Below are 18,599 nucleotides of genomic sequence, written 5' to 3'. Positions count from 1 at the left end.
ATATTCACGAACATTCGTTTGATATCAAATAAACGTTCAATTTAGGTTCAAACGTCACTCAATTTTACATCAAATAAATATTCAAATTGAATATAAAATAAATATCAAATTTGACATTCATAAATTTATTGGTAAAATATAATAAAGAGAATATGATTGAATTTACATTCACATTTTAAATATGATGGTGATAAATATTGATATAACATTTTTGACATTCGAATATTAAATTAATATTCGCGAACATTCATTTGATATCAAATAAATGGTCAATTTAGGTTCAACCTCACTTAATTTGACATTAAATAAATATTAAATTGAATATCAAATAAATGTCTCATACATTTATTGGTAAAATATGTTTAGAAGAATTAGGTTGCATTTTTTTCACATTTCAAATTTCATGGCGATTAAAATAATATCAGTTCAGACTTCTTTACTGTTCTTACCTTGATTTGACTTATTATTCTGAAGTTATAGGTAGTTTGTTAAAGTTCTTGGGTGACCCAAAAATGTAAATATATATATATATATATATATATATTTCTTATTTGACAAAACATTAACAAAAGTATCACAAAACATATTTGTTTAAAACAAAATTGCATTCAAGGAAAACATGTTAAAGAAAAAAGTTTGTTTGTATGATAAAATAAGTTTAATTAAAAATTATTTAAACACAAATATAAAAAAGATATGTACAATTTACAAAAAAAAATAATTCTGGTCTTCTTCATCTCCCAAATGGCCTTCTTGAGTTTTCTATTGTTCCTGTAAAAGAGGTTCAACAGAGTTATTTTCTAAGACAGCTATAGATAAAATATAATATGTTAGACAAGGGGTATCCAACCCTTTTTCCTCGGTGAGCACTTTTTTGTCTAAAAACGCCACCGATTTAGCGACTAACGTTAATTGTTCGCTACTCTATCGAATCACAACATCATCTACTATCGATGCGATTGTAGTTGTCGTTTGTCACAAGATAAAGGCTTTTTGTGATACGGACGAAATGATAGCATTCTATTATAAAATTAAAATGTCGTAACCTAACCAAATTAACCAAACTTGCTGATTGTGAAAAAATTGAATTAAGGTTTACTACGGACAAAATGAGAGCATTCTATTATAAAATTAAACTGTCATAAGCTAACCTAACTTGCTGATAATATAAAAAAATATACAAGATAAAAATTGAATGAAGATTAGATTTAACAAGGTTAGGTTTGCAGCCATGGAGAAGGTAAAAAGTTTTTTTGAGCATACGTCAATAGTATAGGATAAAGTAAATAAGTTTGCCAAATTTTATCAAAATCTATCCATAAACAAATAAACTACATAGTTTCCTTTTTTAATAATCTAAAATATAGTTCTGTTCATAAAATAAAATTATAAATGCCTCTAATTCTAACGAAAGATGTGCAATTAAGAAGTAATCACATTCTAAGCTAAATCTTTGACAAAAAGTTCAATGATTTTTTAGTGAGAATAGGCTATAAAATTTGACACTTAAAATGTCAGCTAGTTTAAGATTTCAATTTGTAGTTCTGCCAATTAGGATCAATTAAAAATATATATATTTAAATTAATCTGCCGCTACTTGACTACTACTAATATTCCCGTAGGCCTATTGAGAAAAAATTAGCAAGTGAGAGACATTTACTATGTTCCTATTTAAATACGTTAACCTGCCAACTTGGAGACAGGGTATTGTACACAAATTTTGTTGAATGGGGAAGAGACAGTTAATTGCTCTTAATTATGGTATGAGCCGTGAGGTAAATAAATATCCCATGGCTGAGCCTGCATTCATTGACAAAGTTCTCTTTTTACACCTCAAGGAAATCACGGTCAACAATGAAGTGTGTTGCTGGGATTGCAAAAGACAATCACGGCACCGTCGAGACTGCAGTATAATATGCTCGTGAGTCTTGGCGAGATCACGGGAGATGATCACGATATAGCTGAGACCACCTGACCACATGTGTTTACGCAATCGTGGGAGAATATAATTGGTGTTTGCTATAAAAAATAATAATTTTCAAAAACGTATGCTGGCTTTCTGCTGGCTGGAATAAAACTGCACGAGGGCCGGATGTAGCCCACAGGCTGTAGGTTGGAGACCCCTTCGTTAGGCATTTTTAAGACCTATTTTTTTACTATACCTGTACTTTATAATTAAATTTGTCGATAAGGCATTGAGTTCTTGACAATAAAGAAAAAAGAGATGGATAAAACCGCAGATTAAGTTTTGCTCATTTGCATAGCCTGTCACTGAAAATTCACAAATTTGAAAAGAAAACATCACAGTAGTTAGATGTCGGCCTAATCTGTTAATTATAATAAAATTTAAGTTCTATATTAGGTAATTAGATAAGCAATCTTTTCTTTAACCTAAATTATAAATAACACAATAAATTTACCTTGCATCAATCCTAAACTTTGCTGGGCGAAGCCAATTCTTGATTATAGTAGCAACAACATATATTTCCATTACACCACGATCCTAGTGTTCTTGCGTACCGGTTCTGCCTCTGTATAAAAGAGATTAGTATTAGCACTAGAATTTGTATATATTTTAATTTTCCTGATCAACACCCAGGATAGCCTACAACTAGGTACACATATTAAATTGTTAGTGAAATCTATTTTATATTTTGATGGCATTTGCTTCTTTTGAGTAGCCTTGTTAAAGCTAAATCTAAAAATTGAAAATCTAAAATTGAAAATTTTGACCTAGGTAGTGGTAAAAGTAATCCTCAGTCACTTGAACGGACAAATATTGGGGTGAGCACTGACTGAAATGAGTGCAACGGTCGGATGTAGTTTGGTGTGTGTATAGGCCTATGTGTGCGTTTAAAAAAATTCAACTAATACAGTTTTCTTTTACACAAGTTAGCACTGCCAGAATATTTATATAGTGTAAATCAAAGACTTCCTATATAAGTGGGTCACAAAAAAGAGAAACTCTCTTAACTGTGTGATGAACCTTAGGCTACGTTATTACCCAATAGGTACCTATCATGAAATAGGTTGTGTTTTGGTGGTAGAGCCTAACTTATCTACAGTTCCTAAGAGAACCTGCGATATATTATCGGACGGTATATATATCTGATTTGATATTAATATTGCATAACCAATTCACCAAATCTGCAAATCATAACTCAATTTGATGTTTACATAGTGAAAAAACATAGGGAACGATGTATTGAATCGGATAATTATTGATATATAATGTTATTCATCCGATAATATATCGCAGGTTCTCTGCGGAACTGTACCAGTTATGGCAAAAAAGACATACACAGTCATGGCGAATCAAACAGAAAAATTTAAATAAAAACACCTAAGATTGAAACTTTATTTTAACTTTGAGAAAACCTAATTGAAATATATGTATGTCTACCTATTATTAATGTCTGATTGTAAATAAAAAAAAAACTTACGCAAGATAGCTGGCTTCAGATGCAGATTGCAAAAGAAAAATTTATTCCTCCTTCCCAGCCTACAGGCTGCTAGACAGCCACTTTGTCACTCGGGAGAATTGGTACCGTAGGCAAATTATTCACTGCTACCAAATAATAACTTCCACCAAAGCTGCAGAGTTATCAACTGAAACAATGGAGAGAAAACTACTTTTAGTTAAATTCATGCATACCTTTCTCTGGCCTAAATATGTATCAAGATTAGTTAGGCCTAATCATTGGTTGGTAAAGGAAGCAGACAACAACTAAAATACAAAAGACTAAGGACAATACAGGGGTAGACTTTCGTATCTGTTGTCAAAAACAACCGAATGAAAATATCGATCGTTATAGCCTATGTTCATTCAGTTGTTTTTGACAACAGATACGGAAGTGTACACCAATTCAGTTTAAAAGGAAAATGGATTTCAAATAGGCTAGGCTATTTCTTTTATAATACCGGTAAATTGTAACCTGGTTGAGGTAGAATATGTTAGGCCTCGGCTAGCCTAAATTAAGTTAACTTATTCTTGATGGTGAATTTACATAAACTTAATTTAGTGACTGACGTAAAATATAACCCACATAACTTAGTAATATTTCAAAATTAGCCTAACAAGGTATTACAACACAGCATGGTATTCCATTTGCCTTGTAAACCAGTAAGTTAGTCCTACTTACTAGCCTATATATTGAACACTATTTTCATCCGGAAGTTGCCCTTTGAAGCTAAATAAACTACTGGTTCAGTAAGAACTAAGCAAGCCGCCTAACTTAGTAGCTTACGCCTAGGCCTAATTAGTATGCAGAAAAATACTTCCTCTAAAACAGATTGCCTATTTTGAGGTTTCAGATTTATCTATTTATACTTAAGTTAAGGCATTAGGAATGATAAGTTGGCCAATTTAATTTGTACAGTAGCTTAACTTAGGTCTAGGTAAGGCCAAGGCCTAAAATACGTCTATGTTACTAGGTATAGTGACTTATACTTACATACTCCAAGGATCAAAACGTGAAAAGATGTTCGGTGTAGGTTATGCCAATACCCAGTCACAAAAATAACAACTCTAAACTAACAGTGACACACACTAAACAAAATATCAGCACACTTAACTGATTTGAGGTTATGTCTTGTTCTTGAATCTTGATACTCTTGTTGCTTCCATAGTTTATTTTCACTACTTGTGTAGCCTACTCAACAAGTTAGTTGTCATAGGTACATTTTACATAAATCGTGTACTTTCCCTCAAAATGGGCAATTTGTTGGTTAATAAATAAATAAATCCACACCGTGAGTAAACTGGCCACCACTGGTCGCGCGACGGATTTTGTAATTTGTTTTGTATTGTAATGTTTTGTTTTGTTTGCTGAGTTAGGTTAGAATTAAGTTGGTGTTTTCGTTTTGTCTTCAGTCTTCCTCTCTTCCTTTCATACGAATGGGCCAAGTCAAGCTCAAACTAGATACTTAACATATTTTTAGAGTTATATTACACTTAAAAAAAATTAAATTTACGTTTGGTTTAATTTACCAGTAAAAATTAAATGATAAGGCTAATCGTTAAGAGTTTGACTTTTTTATTAATAAACAAAACTTTTAAAAAAGCTGTGTTTCCTATTCACTCTTCTTGAAATGTGTAGTAAGCCTAGATTCAGAAAAATATCAGATGTTCCAACAACTCCCCCCCCCCCCGCGAAAAGTCAAAATCCATCATCAATTAATTAAAAATTACAGTGTTCAGTGTTCCTTCCTATTATTAATTATTTTGAGATAATTGACCTCCGACCTCCATGTTACAAACTGGGGCCCATTTCATAATAAAGTACAAACTAATATTATTAGTAAATCAGCTGATTGCCCAATGCAAATCTAATGGAAATTACAAGTTACAAGCTGTAACTTGTAGTTTATTATGAAATGGGCCCCTGTAGGCTGGGGACTAATTCTTTACTCTAAAAAATTTAAAAAGTTAAGTCTAAAAATTTTTAAAACTAGTATATTTGGAAATTTTCAAAGAGAAAATCAAATTTTTAACATTAAGAATGTTTAGATAATATTCTAAATTTGATGTTATTTGACTTTGATATTTTGAAGATACAATAAATATTCAAAGTTTGACATTGTTTGACTTTGACATTTTGAACATTAAATGAATATCAAATAAATATCAAATTTTTGATTTGACATAGTTTGATATATTGAACGTTTATTTGATATCAAATAAATATTCTGTGCTATGTGGGATCACTTCATTCCATAACCATTTCATATTCAGCTTGAAATTCAAACAATAAGTGAACTGATGAACTAATAGTGTTTGAAAAAAATACAATTTGGAAACTGCTTTAACACAGTATGGCTTAAGGTCACAAAATATTTAATTGTTCATAAATCATTTTAAGATGCTAACCAGTAACCAATATCACACTGATCTTTTCTTGTCTCCTGGAGCTTCAGAGTTAAGATTCCTTCTTAAAGTACATTAAGAATATTAAAGGATCCCTTGCTAGGATTTGTGCTGGAAGTACACACTAATTTTGGATACATCTGATCAAGATGGTGGGTCAAGGATAGTCCCTATTTTCTACCTACATCCCCTCTCGTACAGAGTGTGTTTTCCTTTAAGAAATTCTTTCTTTTTTGTTCTCTGTATGGATTTACTGTAATTTGAAATTTTCCTAGTTTTGGCTGGCTTTGTGTGTGTACTAATCTTGTTATCTTTGAGATATACTTTCTCACCCGAGGACGAGAGATTATAATGTATCCCAAAATGTGTGAAAAACTAGCTTTTTACTATTCATGATAGAAATGTCCGCAATAACCCCTCGTATATCAATAGCTTAATTGTTTACATCATATTAGATTAGTTATGTTTACTCACAGAACAATAGCACAGATGCAGCACTGGAACTGGTGCACTTGTTTCCTGTACAGTCTGTTGGGGTTGGTCATGTACACATAGTCAGGGGGTAGAGTCTTGGTGAGTGGGGTGCGCTCATCCATCACACCGTAGCTCTTCATGGTGGCACTACGGAGATGTCACATTCGTCTGTAACATAATTAATACATCAAATAAATTTATTGATTAAAAAACTTGAAACTTCTTATACAGGATATTATCAATTTCTGTGAGAGCTAGAAATATTTTGTACAAACTCCCATAAGCTGTGCACAGTTATATCATAGACAAAAGAATTAAATATAGACCGACAGCAGTGCTGCGATTAGCATATATTCTGGCGTCCACCGGTAGGAATGCAGTGTAGTTTTGGTGCACATTGCTGAGACATCAAGTGTTAGCAAACAATGCCATGACAACTTGGTAGTTGGAGTTTGAGTTTGTTCCATTTTGTTTTTGGGTTTACAAAATTTCTAGGAAAAAAAATGGTCTTTTTAGTTCAAATTCCGGGATTTCAAAATTTGTAACTACTCATATTCAAAAGTGGGTCTGATACGTTGGCAGCATTTTGTTTGCAAGAGTGCTAGTGAGGGTAACAGATGGCGAGTTGACGATGGCAGCGAATCGATGAACACGGAGCATGTTCACGAAGCACGCACATCGCGCAATTTTCCTTTGTCAGTCTATATTTAATTATTTTGTCTATGGTGATATACAATTTTGCAACAACGGTTTCCAAAGCTCTTACCACCCTGTAGGCTACCTGTTTCTCCACCATACAAGTATTTTGAATGAGCCAAATTCTCCTCACTGACCCAACAGTTGTTCGACATTTACTTCTATATCCACCATAGTCTGACCATTCATCACCTCTCAAACTAAATCAGTGAACTCACAAAAATAAACAACATGCTCACCATATTGCCTCAAAAACCCTGACCTCGACCTCACCACTCAAGTACATAAACATGTTACAAAATCAATTTCTCAGCTGCAGCTTCGTACTCAGCACTTGTGAAAGGAACTCCTACCCTATCCAAGGCTGAAGAGGGTCATTGCCCTAAAGCAGCCTAGTGGGCTTTCTAAGGATCTTTACAAAGAGCAATGAAGATTTTATTGTGAATATAATTTTGAATACATTTTCTCATTTTAAACTGTGCTTTACTTGGTTGCAAGAGATAAAGGTTCAATATGTGTAATTCAGTACTCAGACATTATTTTGGAATTTAGATAACAACCCTGTAAAAAAAACTGCTAGTACAAAAATTACTTACATAGTTTCACATAGATAAGATACATTTTTCAAGTTGTAAAATATTCATTGGATGTAATTTTTATTTAGAGTGTTTGGCAGCTCTTCTTCTGCATTTGGCTGTCCACATGGGCCTCAACATGTACAGGGAATGTATCTGTACATGTACATGAATGTACCAGAATTGATCTGTACTGATTACTTTTCTAAGAACATAGTCCCTGAAGATCTTCTCAGCTTGCAATTTAACTGGTTAAATCTAAAACCACACCATACCAATATTTCTCAACAGGTAAAAATTGTTACTATCGTAATTGAAATGCCCCAACAACTTAGTTGGTTTTAAAAATACAGCTTTAATTCTACACGTTAACAAAAGTGCTCATGCTAAGGAATTTCATTTAATTATTTTAGTTTGATATTAAAATGTTAAAAAAGATTATCACATTGAAATATGTACAGTACTGATTAGGAACTGACAATACTGGTTTGGAGACTAAAAGATTATACTAACGGAGAAGAAAGCTTTCAGTCGTAATACAACACTCTTCTGTCGCAATCTTGGCCAGATCATATTGCGGTCTTTGCAATAAAGCTTTAACATTGACTTTGGATATTGCAAGTTGACTTGTCATCCTTTATTAATATCGGAAGCATGGTTTTATGAGTCATCGATGTCTAAGGGTGATAAGAAGAGTATCACGTGCCATGGCAATTAATTGCAGCACAGTAATATGTATTTCATTTGAGGCATATTTATATTCCTAAGTATGAGATGTCTATAAAGATGATATTGTTTCTGAAGGAAACTAAAACGATTTTTATTTTATAATATTTTCTTTACACATAGTGTCCATCATTTTTTAAACAATACAGAAGACAAGTAAGACAATAAACATTTTTGACCCTTTGACACAGTTAAGTTTACTGATGTTTAAATGTTTTTTGACGGAGGATTAACATGAATACATGAAATAAACCACCAACAAAGTTACAGAATTGTGCGCATAGAGTACTAAAAATACACGTGTATATTATCTAGCCACTAACCATAGATTATATATACTCTCTTGATGTTTTATTCTCACAGATAAGCTGAAGACTTAAGGCGTTTTTCTGTCCAGTACCAGTTTATTAATTGGCGTTTGCTAAATACTGTGTAGGTACTGTACGTCATACATAAACTTTCACATTTTTACAATTCATGAACCAATTAATTAACATCCGTGCTATTACGGCCACATAGAACAGTTTTTTGCAAACTGTTGTCTGTATTCAAGCAGTGCAATCGAAGAATAAATTACAGATCGATAAATCATGTAATAAAAATTACCCTAAAAAAGTATTTTAGAGCATTAGTTTGACAGCGCACTCCAGTATAACCGGACACAAAATACTTAGAAAGAGGCTTGACATTTGATGAGGAATATACTGCTTACCGTCCGTATCCAAAGTGAGTGGTCTAGCTTCTAGTTGCTCAAAATATATCACATCATATACACTAGGCCTACTAATAAATAAAACTAAAGATCTGTAACCCGAAAACTTTAAAAAAGTTGACTGACCACAAAACAGCTGATGTAGTCCTTCAGCTCACCGCGCGCCAGAATGTTTACGTTTTCCCGCGGCCTTCTCTGTCATATGACGTAATACGGCCAAAACATGTTTATCTCGTTCTGTTTCTCATATTAAAAATAGTTTTCTCCAATGTATTTTTAGAAACGGGTAGGAGGAATATCTAGCGTTAACTATCTATTGGGTTGACTACAACTATTCAACTTTGATAAGAACAAACGTAATCGGATAAACAGCTGAATGTGCAGTTAATTGGGTCAAATCAACGGCTTTGTTCCATTTCGAAAGTTAAGTAGTTCGAATACTGCCAATCGCCATTGACTACAGCTATAAGATAATACAATGATCCTAATGTACGCATCATACGTTAAGCTGTACCGTAATTTTAAGTCGATGTATCAGTCATACGGAATCAGCAACATTGCCAACTGAAAGTTCACTTTGGGGAATTCTAAATCTCCTTTTAAACCTTTGCTTGGAAAATCCGGGTTGAAAATAAAATCATAGGGTTGAGTATGCAGTTTATTGTTGTTAGCAACCGTAGCAAAAACATGTGTTCCTTGTGTGGTGTTAAATGAAAGACGACTTTAGGCGGATGGGTTGTACGAGTTCCATTGTCAAAAAAAAATTAATTCAAGCACATTGTGATTGTAGTGATCACTAGACATCTCATTCCTATGTTATTGTTGTAGCTGGTTTTATATGGACGTAATTGAATTTAGCCACGAATAGTGTGCTGCTGCAAATTATATAATTACTAGCTGTTGTACCCGTGCTTTGCAACGGGAAGAGGACACAAAATAGAAACATTTTAATCTTTACATCTGTTGCATATAATAGTTACACATCCCCCAACGCTTTTAGAAACAAAATTCAACTTTTATGGCCCTAATAGAAACGTTTAAGTTATGACTTTTAAATCTGGTAATCAGTGGATACCACCATTTCATCTCCCTTAATAACATATCTTTTCATTTATTATTTTAAATTTCAATTTTGAAGTTACTACTGATTATTAAATTTATATGAACATTTTTTTTAAATGTCACTCTTCTTTGTATTAAATCACAAATCCTTCCATCTTCAGTTTCTTCACTCACAATAAATCATTAGCTAAACTAAGACAGCTGTTATAAACTTTAGAAATATTGCTATGCCTTTTCAATACAGTCTTTTAAATATTAAAGAAACTATATCTATAGGTACTATAAAAAATTTTAAACAAATAATTTAGCATTAAAGACAACAGACAAAACTAATAGGCCCTATGATTATCAAAGCATCAATGCCTAAACAATTTAACAGCAAATACAGTATATGTTTCATTGCATCTCTGATTCTACTCTACAAAAATATCAACAAACAACTTAATATACAAACCAGTTCTTTTAATCAGTTCCATCGTCCATTGGCTTTACATTTTCACACTTACCATAAAGTAAACATAGTAACAGATATTTCATTGATTTTAGAGACAAAAGAACACTTTGTACTGCTTAGTTTTTTATGATATTTTCCTTGGTTTAATTTAATCAGTGGTGTGGCAAAACACAAATAATAAATGTATCAAAGAAAGTAAATGTGAACTGAAAGCTATGTTAAGATAAAATAAGAGTATTTTGTATTACCATTTGATAATTAATTATAGTTACGCATATACAACAGATAAAAAAAAAACAAAAATCAACACAGTACAACTTAGTTATTGATGATATTCTTTAGTTTAATTTATGCATAGGTTTAGCAAAACACAATAACTTAATTTACCTAAATATACATATAAATACCCCCCGCCGCAGCAAACCTGCAGACTAAGCGAATTTCCATTTGCCTGATTTGATTTTCAATTAAATCTATACAAATGACATTAGGTTTCACGAGTACCTAGGTTTGCTGCCTACAGGGTAATAAAGTGTGTTTTTTAGTAAAATATTAATAGCTTAGTATACAATAAATAGATTGGCCAAGTTTGATCCAAATATATGCAAACTACAACAGTTTACTTATTCTCCATAAGAATAACATGGGAATTTTTAATTTACAATTTTCTCCGTAACCAATAACCATACAAAAACACTTCAATATACTGAATTATTTTTTTTAAGCTCTTCAAAATGGTCTAGAGGAAATTTGGGAAATTTTATGTTTTGAGGGTCAAAAATGAGGAAAACCAATTTTTACCCCATAACTCCCCCCATAAAACCCCGTTCCCATGGTCCGATCATGCTGGTTCGCGAAGTCGTTCGAATAAACGTAGGTTTACACGTTTGTACCAAATTTCATCAAAATCGGATCATTTTTGCTCGAGTTATCGTGCTAACGGACATATATATATATATATATATATATATATATATATATATACAGGGTGAGTTTTAATTGTCCCCCCCCCAACTTTTTTCTACATTTTTTCAAATATCAATCCCAGACCACTTCCAAACATTGTTGGGTAGTAAGTACTTCATTTTGACAAGGTGGCCATTTCCGGCCGCCATCTTGGATCCGCCATATTGGATGCAAAATTTTTTTTTCAAATGTAAAGGTGGGGTTGTGACCCATTATTTCGAAATAAAATTTTACCCTGATTACAATGCCGCAAACCGTTTAAAAAAATCTTCATTCATTCTAAAGTTATGAGGGCTTTTTAAAACTTTATTTTTAGCCCATTTTAACATTGTGCATTTACAAACTAAGACCATATTCTCAAAATAGTGCTAGATAAAGATAAGTATACACTACCAGTAATTGTCGACCTATTTTCACTTGGTTATGACTGATGTATTTTTTTCGGCCGCCATCTTGGATCCGCCATTTTGAAATGTGATAAATTATTTTAAATATGAAGGGGGCGTTGTGACCCATCATTTCGAACTACTTTTTTAAGCTGAACTTAATTCCATGATCCGTTTTTCATTTTCATTTTTTGATTTTGAAATATTGACATTTTTAACAAAAAAATTTCAATATTTCATAAATAAAACTTGATAACAAAAAATGGATTGCGGCATTGTCTTCAGCTTAAAAAAGTAGTTCGAAATGATGGGTCACAACACCCCCTTCATATTTAAAATAATTTATCACATTTCAAAATGGCGGATCCAAGATGGCGACCGAAAAAAATACATCAGTCATAACCAAGTGAAAATAGGTCGACAATTACTGGTAGTGTATACTTATCTTTATCTAGCACTATTTTGAGATTATGGTCTTAGTTTGTAAATGCACAATGTTAAAATGGGCTAAAAATAAAGTTTTAAAAAGCCCTCATAACTTTAGAATGAATGAAGATTTTTTTAAACGGTTTGCGGCATTGTAATCAGGGTAAAATTTTAGTTCGAAATAATGGGTCACAACCCCACCTTTACATTTGAAAAAAAAATTTTGCATCCAATATGGCGGATCCAAGATGGCGGCCGGAAATGGCCACCTTGTCAAAATGAAGTACTTACTACCCAACAATGTTTGGAAGTGGTCTGGGATTGATATTTGAAAAAATGTAGAAAAAAGTTGGGTGGGGGGACAATTAAAACTCACCCTGTATATATATATATGAATATGAACGGATGGTGTTTTTGGCTTCTAGGGACATCAAAATGAAAAAAGTAAATCGGTCCCGGGACTAAGTCTTACCATGAGACCTACGGTAATAGCTTATTCCCTATATGGGAAATTCGCTAAAAACAATGTGATGTGCAAGTTATGTTAAGTTAATCTAACACATGTTAAGGAGTTAGAATTTATTTAAAGTAGCCTCCAAATTCATAAAAACATCTATACATTGTAATTTTCATACTGTTTCCATCAAATCACATTAATAACATTATTTTCATAACTTAGACGCTTAAAAAAAAATCCAAAGCTGAGCCGGAGTTGATACAGCAACGGTTATAGAATCTTTTTTTATATAATCACTAGCTGACCCGGCGAACTTCGTATCGCCTAAGTTATAGGTTTCCCCTAAGACAGACCGATGGAAAGAAAGTACCGTTACGTTTAATTTTCAAGATGATCTCGTTCGCATCGCTCAGTCACGTCCTGGTTGAAGTTCGTTCGCTACGCTCACTCACCTTTGGGTTGATTAAAATAAACCTACCTCATAGTTATGGAAAATATTATATTTAATTTCTTTGTATCAGCTGTCTGAAATTGTGAAATATGCAGTTTAGCATTTCTTCTTGTTTACATTTAAATGACAAAGCAAGTAAACAAACATTGTTAAGTGTTCTCATCGCAGCCATGGAGACCAATCAATATTTACTTTTAAAATCTTCACCTCACAACTTTTAAAGCCAAAGGAGCAAAGCCTACGGCCAGTATCGAAATATGAATAGTCCTATAATGGTCCTCGGTATGGTAACTATATTTTTGTAAAATTTTAGTCCAGTTTGTACAGTAGCTTTTGCACCTATTAGTAATACACATACAGACAGACACCATTAGATTTTTATATAATAGTACAGATAAGACAATGACAGGTTTTACTTACATCCATCAAATAGTCCAAGGATTTATTCAGGCTGCTCTATGGTCTGTAGCTTACATGTTTCGTTGCGAGGATAACATTTTCAAAGCTTACAACTCGTCAAATACAAAATCAAAATAAACACACTACGGTACAGTTTATATGATCCTGTTGTGTGCTATTCTAATTATAAGTGTTTGATGAGTTGTAGGCTTGTCTTCACAACGAAACATGCAAGCTACTGAGCAATCAGAACAAACATTTGACGGATATACAGTACGTCATTGTTTTGAAAATAATTTTCAGGTATCAGAAACATCGATTTTCATGGCGATTCCTGCCATAACACCGACTTAAAAACTTAGTCAAACTCAAATCAAAACCAACTAGAGTGTATTTCAAGTATAACCAACCAATTATCAGTATATCGAAAACTAAGAAAGAAATTACAATTTGGAAAATATTGTATAAACGGCTATTTCACAAAGGGTCCAATAAAAAAAAAATGATACATAAGCTCAATGTAGATGGGCTGCCAACCTCAGTATCCTAAGTCAATGATTATACCAAAATTTGTATAACTTGAAAGCTCTCTGATTGTAAAATACATGAAGTAATATTTTTTGGATAAGGGCATAAGATATTATTTTCAAGCGCATTTCAGAGGGCGTTGACCCTTTTCACCTTGTAAATTCTCTTACCCCCAGAGCGTAATTATGAAATCTGAAGGCCAAGAACAAAGTCTTCCGTGCGTTATAGCCTACAGTCTACACTCAGTTCCAGAGGTTGCACAATACCTGTGTTATATAACCGACGGTCGCAATTTATAGATTTGTTTGCTACCTTGCTAACTATGTTTTGTGCATAAGCCAATTATTGGCGATTTTAATTGAAAATTTCTTTAGAAAACAGCATAGTAAGAATTTAATGTTAATAACCAAATCTTAAATTTAAAACTTACAAAACTATTGTTGTTTTTATATTATTTGTTTCTCGTGCCACAAGTTAACAAAGAGAAATTCAAGACAAAAATATAAAATTTCATATATATATATACATTTTTACAGCATTTTTCATTCTACGAATTAGCTTCTGGCAAGAATAATTTGATCAATAAAATAAAGAATGGGAACAAAAAACGTGTTTAACTTTTTGTACAGAATTTTATAAACATACTATTATTATAATGGAGCAAAACATCCAACCCAAAATCTGATTTTATTTTCAAGACATTGCTCAAGACCTTGATGAATATCACTCGAAGAAAGACAATGCATAGGTCTAGGTTATGTGGTGCATTTAATTCCATAGAATTAAATTAATTTAAACATTTTAATATACTTGTAATGGTTATTAAATACTTGAGGATGCAGTCTGAAGCATGCTCGCAGCATTACGGTTTCTAAATTATTTAGTATAATTAGCGAGCTACTTTCTTTGGTGTGGAAACATACAAGCAGTATGTATTGGTTTTAAGTTGGATCTACAATTATAAAATTTTACGCTATAGCATCAAATAAACATCTTTTTGATAGTTTGAGGAATTCATTTGAGTATGTATTAACGTTTGGAATGTTGAAATGTATAATCAAATAATGCTATCAATATATTTTCCATTTGAAGCAGTATGGATTCTTAGGCGTTCAGCTGGTTCAGCCAACCCTGTGAACCACTTACGACAACATCGTATTGTGCAATCATGTATATAACTCTAGAACTTTATATTCTGTGGCACGTCGTCGTTATATTGTTATTATATAATGACACATTGTAATACTAAAACCAGGATGACGTAATTATATAATTTGCAAAGGCACTTTTATTAATTTCATTTGAAATAAGGTAGGCCTACGAACAGCGTACGAAGTTAGTTTTTCGGGGGTAAAGTGCCAAATCTATGAATTCAATTAAATGTATAAAATAATCCTTTCAATGTTTAATTGTTTCTCCCGTGTAATTTACGATTTCTCATCCCCTAGTACAATTAATTTTATAGTATACTTTTATGACACGGAATGATCAACTAAAATAAAATTAGATCTGTTTGTACATCTCTGTGATTTGTACGATCTTGAGATTTTCTCTGTGTCGTACCTCATAAAATACTATAACCAGTCTTATATTTTCGGGTGCACGTTTGTTTAATTATATTATTTAAGGCACTTATTCGCGTTTTACAGGAAATCCTTTCGATAAAACTTTTTTATGTGTTCTCTAGTTAGCTTATAAGGTTATAAGGTCTTATAAGGTCTCACTTATAAGGTTTGAGGGTATTTTATTATGTCAAACTGATGCTGATACAAAGCATGTTTAAACAAATACTTCATAACGTGAAATAAAGACCATGGTTTGTTCGTGATTTTGGGGAAAACAGGTCTGCCAGTCTTAACAAGAATATTCCCTAAGGTTTATAAGTTAAATGGAAAATATGTTTGTATTGTATTTGGTTTTTCAAAGTTTTTACTGCAGTCCACTCTGAACCAATGCGTTAACAATCCCACTGTAATGTTATTCACTTACTCACTTACACAATGTTACTTACACATGTGTTATTCACATGTTACTCAATTGAAATAGGGGGTTTTTTAAGGTACAAACTCTTAAGTTTCCAGCGGAATGTCTAATCCACACATTAGTGCATGTGTAGTCATTATAATAACCAGTCGTAGCATAGGCACGGGTTTTAGTAGTAAAAAACATAACGTACTATTTGAATTGAAATCTTAATATTAATGAATAATATTTAAACATAATTTTTATAACGAGAATAAAGATCTAAATAATAAATTTTATTGAGTTTATATACGAAATCTTAACTAATTTTGACGTTTCCTAGATACATTTTATGTATACTTTCTGCTGTGATCTATTTCTTCAATAACATGACAGTTCTTATGGATAGCTTTTATATTAACGTCAAATGTGCCAAATTATCGATGTTAGAATATATATCGGTGTCCCTGCACTTCAGAGTTTTATTTTGCCGACCACGTGATCATGTAACTGATACTGTACTGATACTGATAGTCTACTCATACTGGTATGTCCCTTTGTCGGTGTTCAGTGTATTTAGATAAAAGTATTTCTTATGTAGATAGGCCTACGTGTTTTAAAGACTTTGACGATTTTATTGCATCCATAAATGGGGAAAGCCTCGAAACTTATCATCTTAAAATAAATAGTGGATTGACGACGACTAAAGATACGTAACCTAGATTATAGTTATAGAAAACTTAGATAGATCTTTCGATTACAATATCTGGATATTAAAGTTTGGCTTGGTGAAATATCGTTAGGTTAAGTTGATTTAAGTGATGACTCTCCAAAGTAGGATATGTACAAACATTTCGTACCTAGGAAACACGAGGTGACCTTGAAACATTATGGACTGTAAAACAACTGATTACAATAAGCTCAGGTAATCGAATAATCACACTAAGGAGGTAACACAAGCTTGATCCAAAATGGAAGAGAGTGTGCTGATGTTTGCTTTGGTTCACAATTTCTACATTTCAAGAAAAAACCTTCCCACACATTACTATTAAATTAACAAATAACTATTAAATCACAGAAATTAGAACTCACAGAAAGTCATATAGGTTATTTTATTATTATTTAAAACCTAAGCGAAATATGAAAAATGAAAGACCAAAGAAAGAAAGTTGAAACTGCTAACAACAAATGTCAGTTCAGGTTTTTTTTAAATATCTTCCCAAACTGATGCTCCATTACTTAACCAAACCTTTGTGTAGTAAAGTTTGGGAAACGGGTCTATTTGAAATAAAAAATAATTCAACACATTTTACGCCATCAGCAATTCTACTCGACCAAGTCTCTGGATGAGCTATACAAAATTCTAAAGCTAATTGAAATTAAACACTTTTTCAGTATTTGAAATTAAAATATTATTAATTCATAATAATTTGTGTTTCTAATAGTTTTTCTTACTGTGAAGTAAATACATTATTTTATTTTGATTAAGGTCACCAATTTACAGCTCATAAAACTAATAATCCATGCACATTCTGTTAACAACATCGGTGTATAAAACTAACTTACTTTTATACACCAATGGTTTATAACGGTACTTTTTCACCTCCGCTAGAGAGCCAGATTAGCTTTGTGGCAACAATACAACGTTCCTGCACATCGTTACTGTAACCTAAATATTGTTACTTTTTACCAGATTTTGAAGACAGTACAAAAAACCCTACAAATACATAAAGTTAGAATTTGCTTCGTAATGAGAACCAAACGCTTTCAGAACTAAAAACAACTCCGAAAAACGTAACTTTCTTTGTTCTACACCTCAAATCAAAGAAAAAAAAAAACTTAAAGTAAAAAAAATCTACAAATAAATAAAAACAGAAAACTACTCAAACATAATTTCCAACCACATACCTAAAACAAACGCAAACCCTAATATTCGCTATCGAGCGATGCTCCTAGCCGCGGTTACATAACACTTATATAACCAGGTGCGACCGCCGGACACCTAACGCCAACTAAATATTGATAACAATGAACTAGTTTTAGTTTGTAGAGTATTCATAAGTATATATTACATACTATAACCATAAATTACCTTATAAATCCCGTCCTGACGATCGTTGACAGGTTTAACACTACACTATAGGTCGCTACGGCAGTCAGGTTCTGCGGTACTGATGTACTAAAGGTCTAGGTGGACGTGAGAGTGGGTTCCCCCTCCCCCGCCCCTCCCCCGCCCCCCGCCCGCCGGGAGACCGGTTAAACCATGTGACTAGAGATGCGGGGACGGGGGTATTTTCCACCTGATTCCATGTTTACTGAACCCTGGAATGCATTTTGTCTTATGTAACGGTTTGAGATTTTCAAGATGTGGTAAATGCTGGTAAAAGCTATTAATTCAATCAACACTTCTTCATTCATTTTATACTTTATAAGCATCTTAGTTGTGAGGCGTTGTACGA

General features: G+C 32.6%; 1 protein-coding gene and 1 long non-coding RNA gene across 2 annotated transcripts in view; both read right to left on the bottom strand.

The window, feature by feature from the left end:
* Nucleotides 1-18,338, bottom strand: part of LOC128996478 (uncharacterized) — a 36,013-nt gene extending 17,675 nt beyond the window's left edge. The window contains exons 1-2 of the mRNA XM_054421835.1: nucleotides 18,233-18,338; nucleotides 6,341-6,508 (exon numbers count right to left, since the gene is read on the bottom strand). Of these exons, the coding sequence (XP_054277810.1) occupies nucleotides 6,341-6,480 (140 nt within the window). The 5' untranslated portion in view covers nucleotides 6,481-6,508; nucleotides 18,233-18,338. The remainder of the gene's footprint in view (nucleotides 1-6,340; nucleotides 6,509-18,232) is intronic.
* Nucleotides 645-4,872, bottom strand: LOC128996479 (uncharacterized). Its single transcript, XR_008491049.1, has 4 exons — nucleotides 4,455-4,872; nucleotides 3,444-3,609; nucleotides 2,421-2,531; nucleotides 645-771 (listed from the first exon to the last, which is right to left on the bottom strand). It is a non-coding gene; the product is annotated as an uncharacterized LOC128996479 (long non-coding RNA).
* Nucleotides 18,339-18,599: the final 261 nt, after the last annotated feature.

The sequence above is a fragment of the Macrosteles quadrilineatus genome, unplaced genomic scaffold (genome assembly GCF_028750875.1).
Source record: "Macrosteles quadrilineatus isolate MER2022 unplaced genomic scaffold, UCM_ALF_1.0 Scaffold_6__1_contigs__length_79288215, whole genome shotgun sequence".
Taxonomy (NCBI): domain Eukaryota; kingdom Metazoa; phylum Arthropoda; class Insecta; order Hemiptera; family Cicadellidae; genus Macrosteles; species Macrosteles quadrilineatus.
Note: the sequence above shows the minus strand (reverse complement) of the source record. Positions and strands in the feature narration are given on the sequence as shown.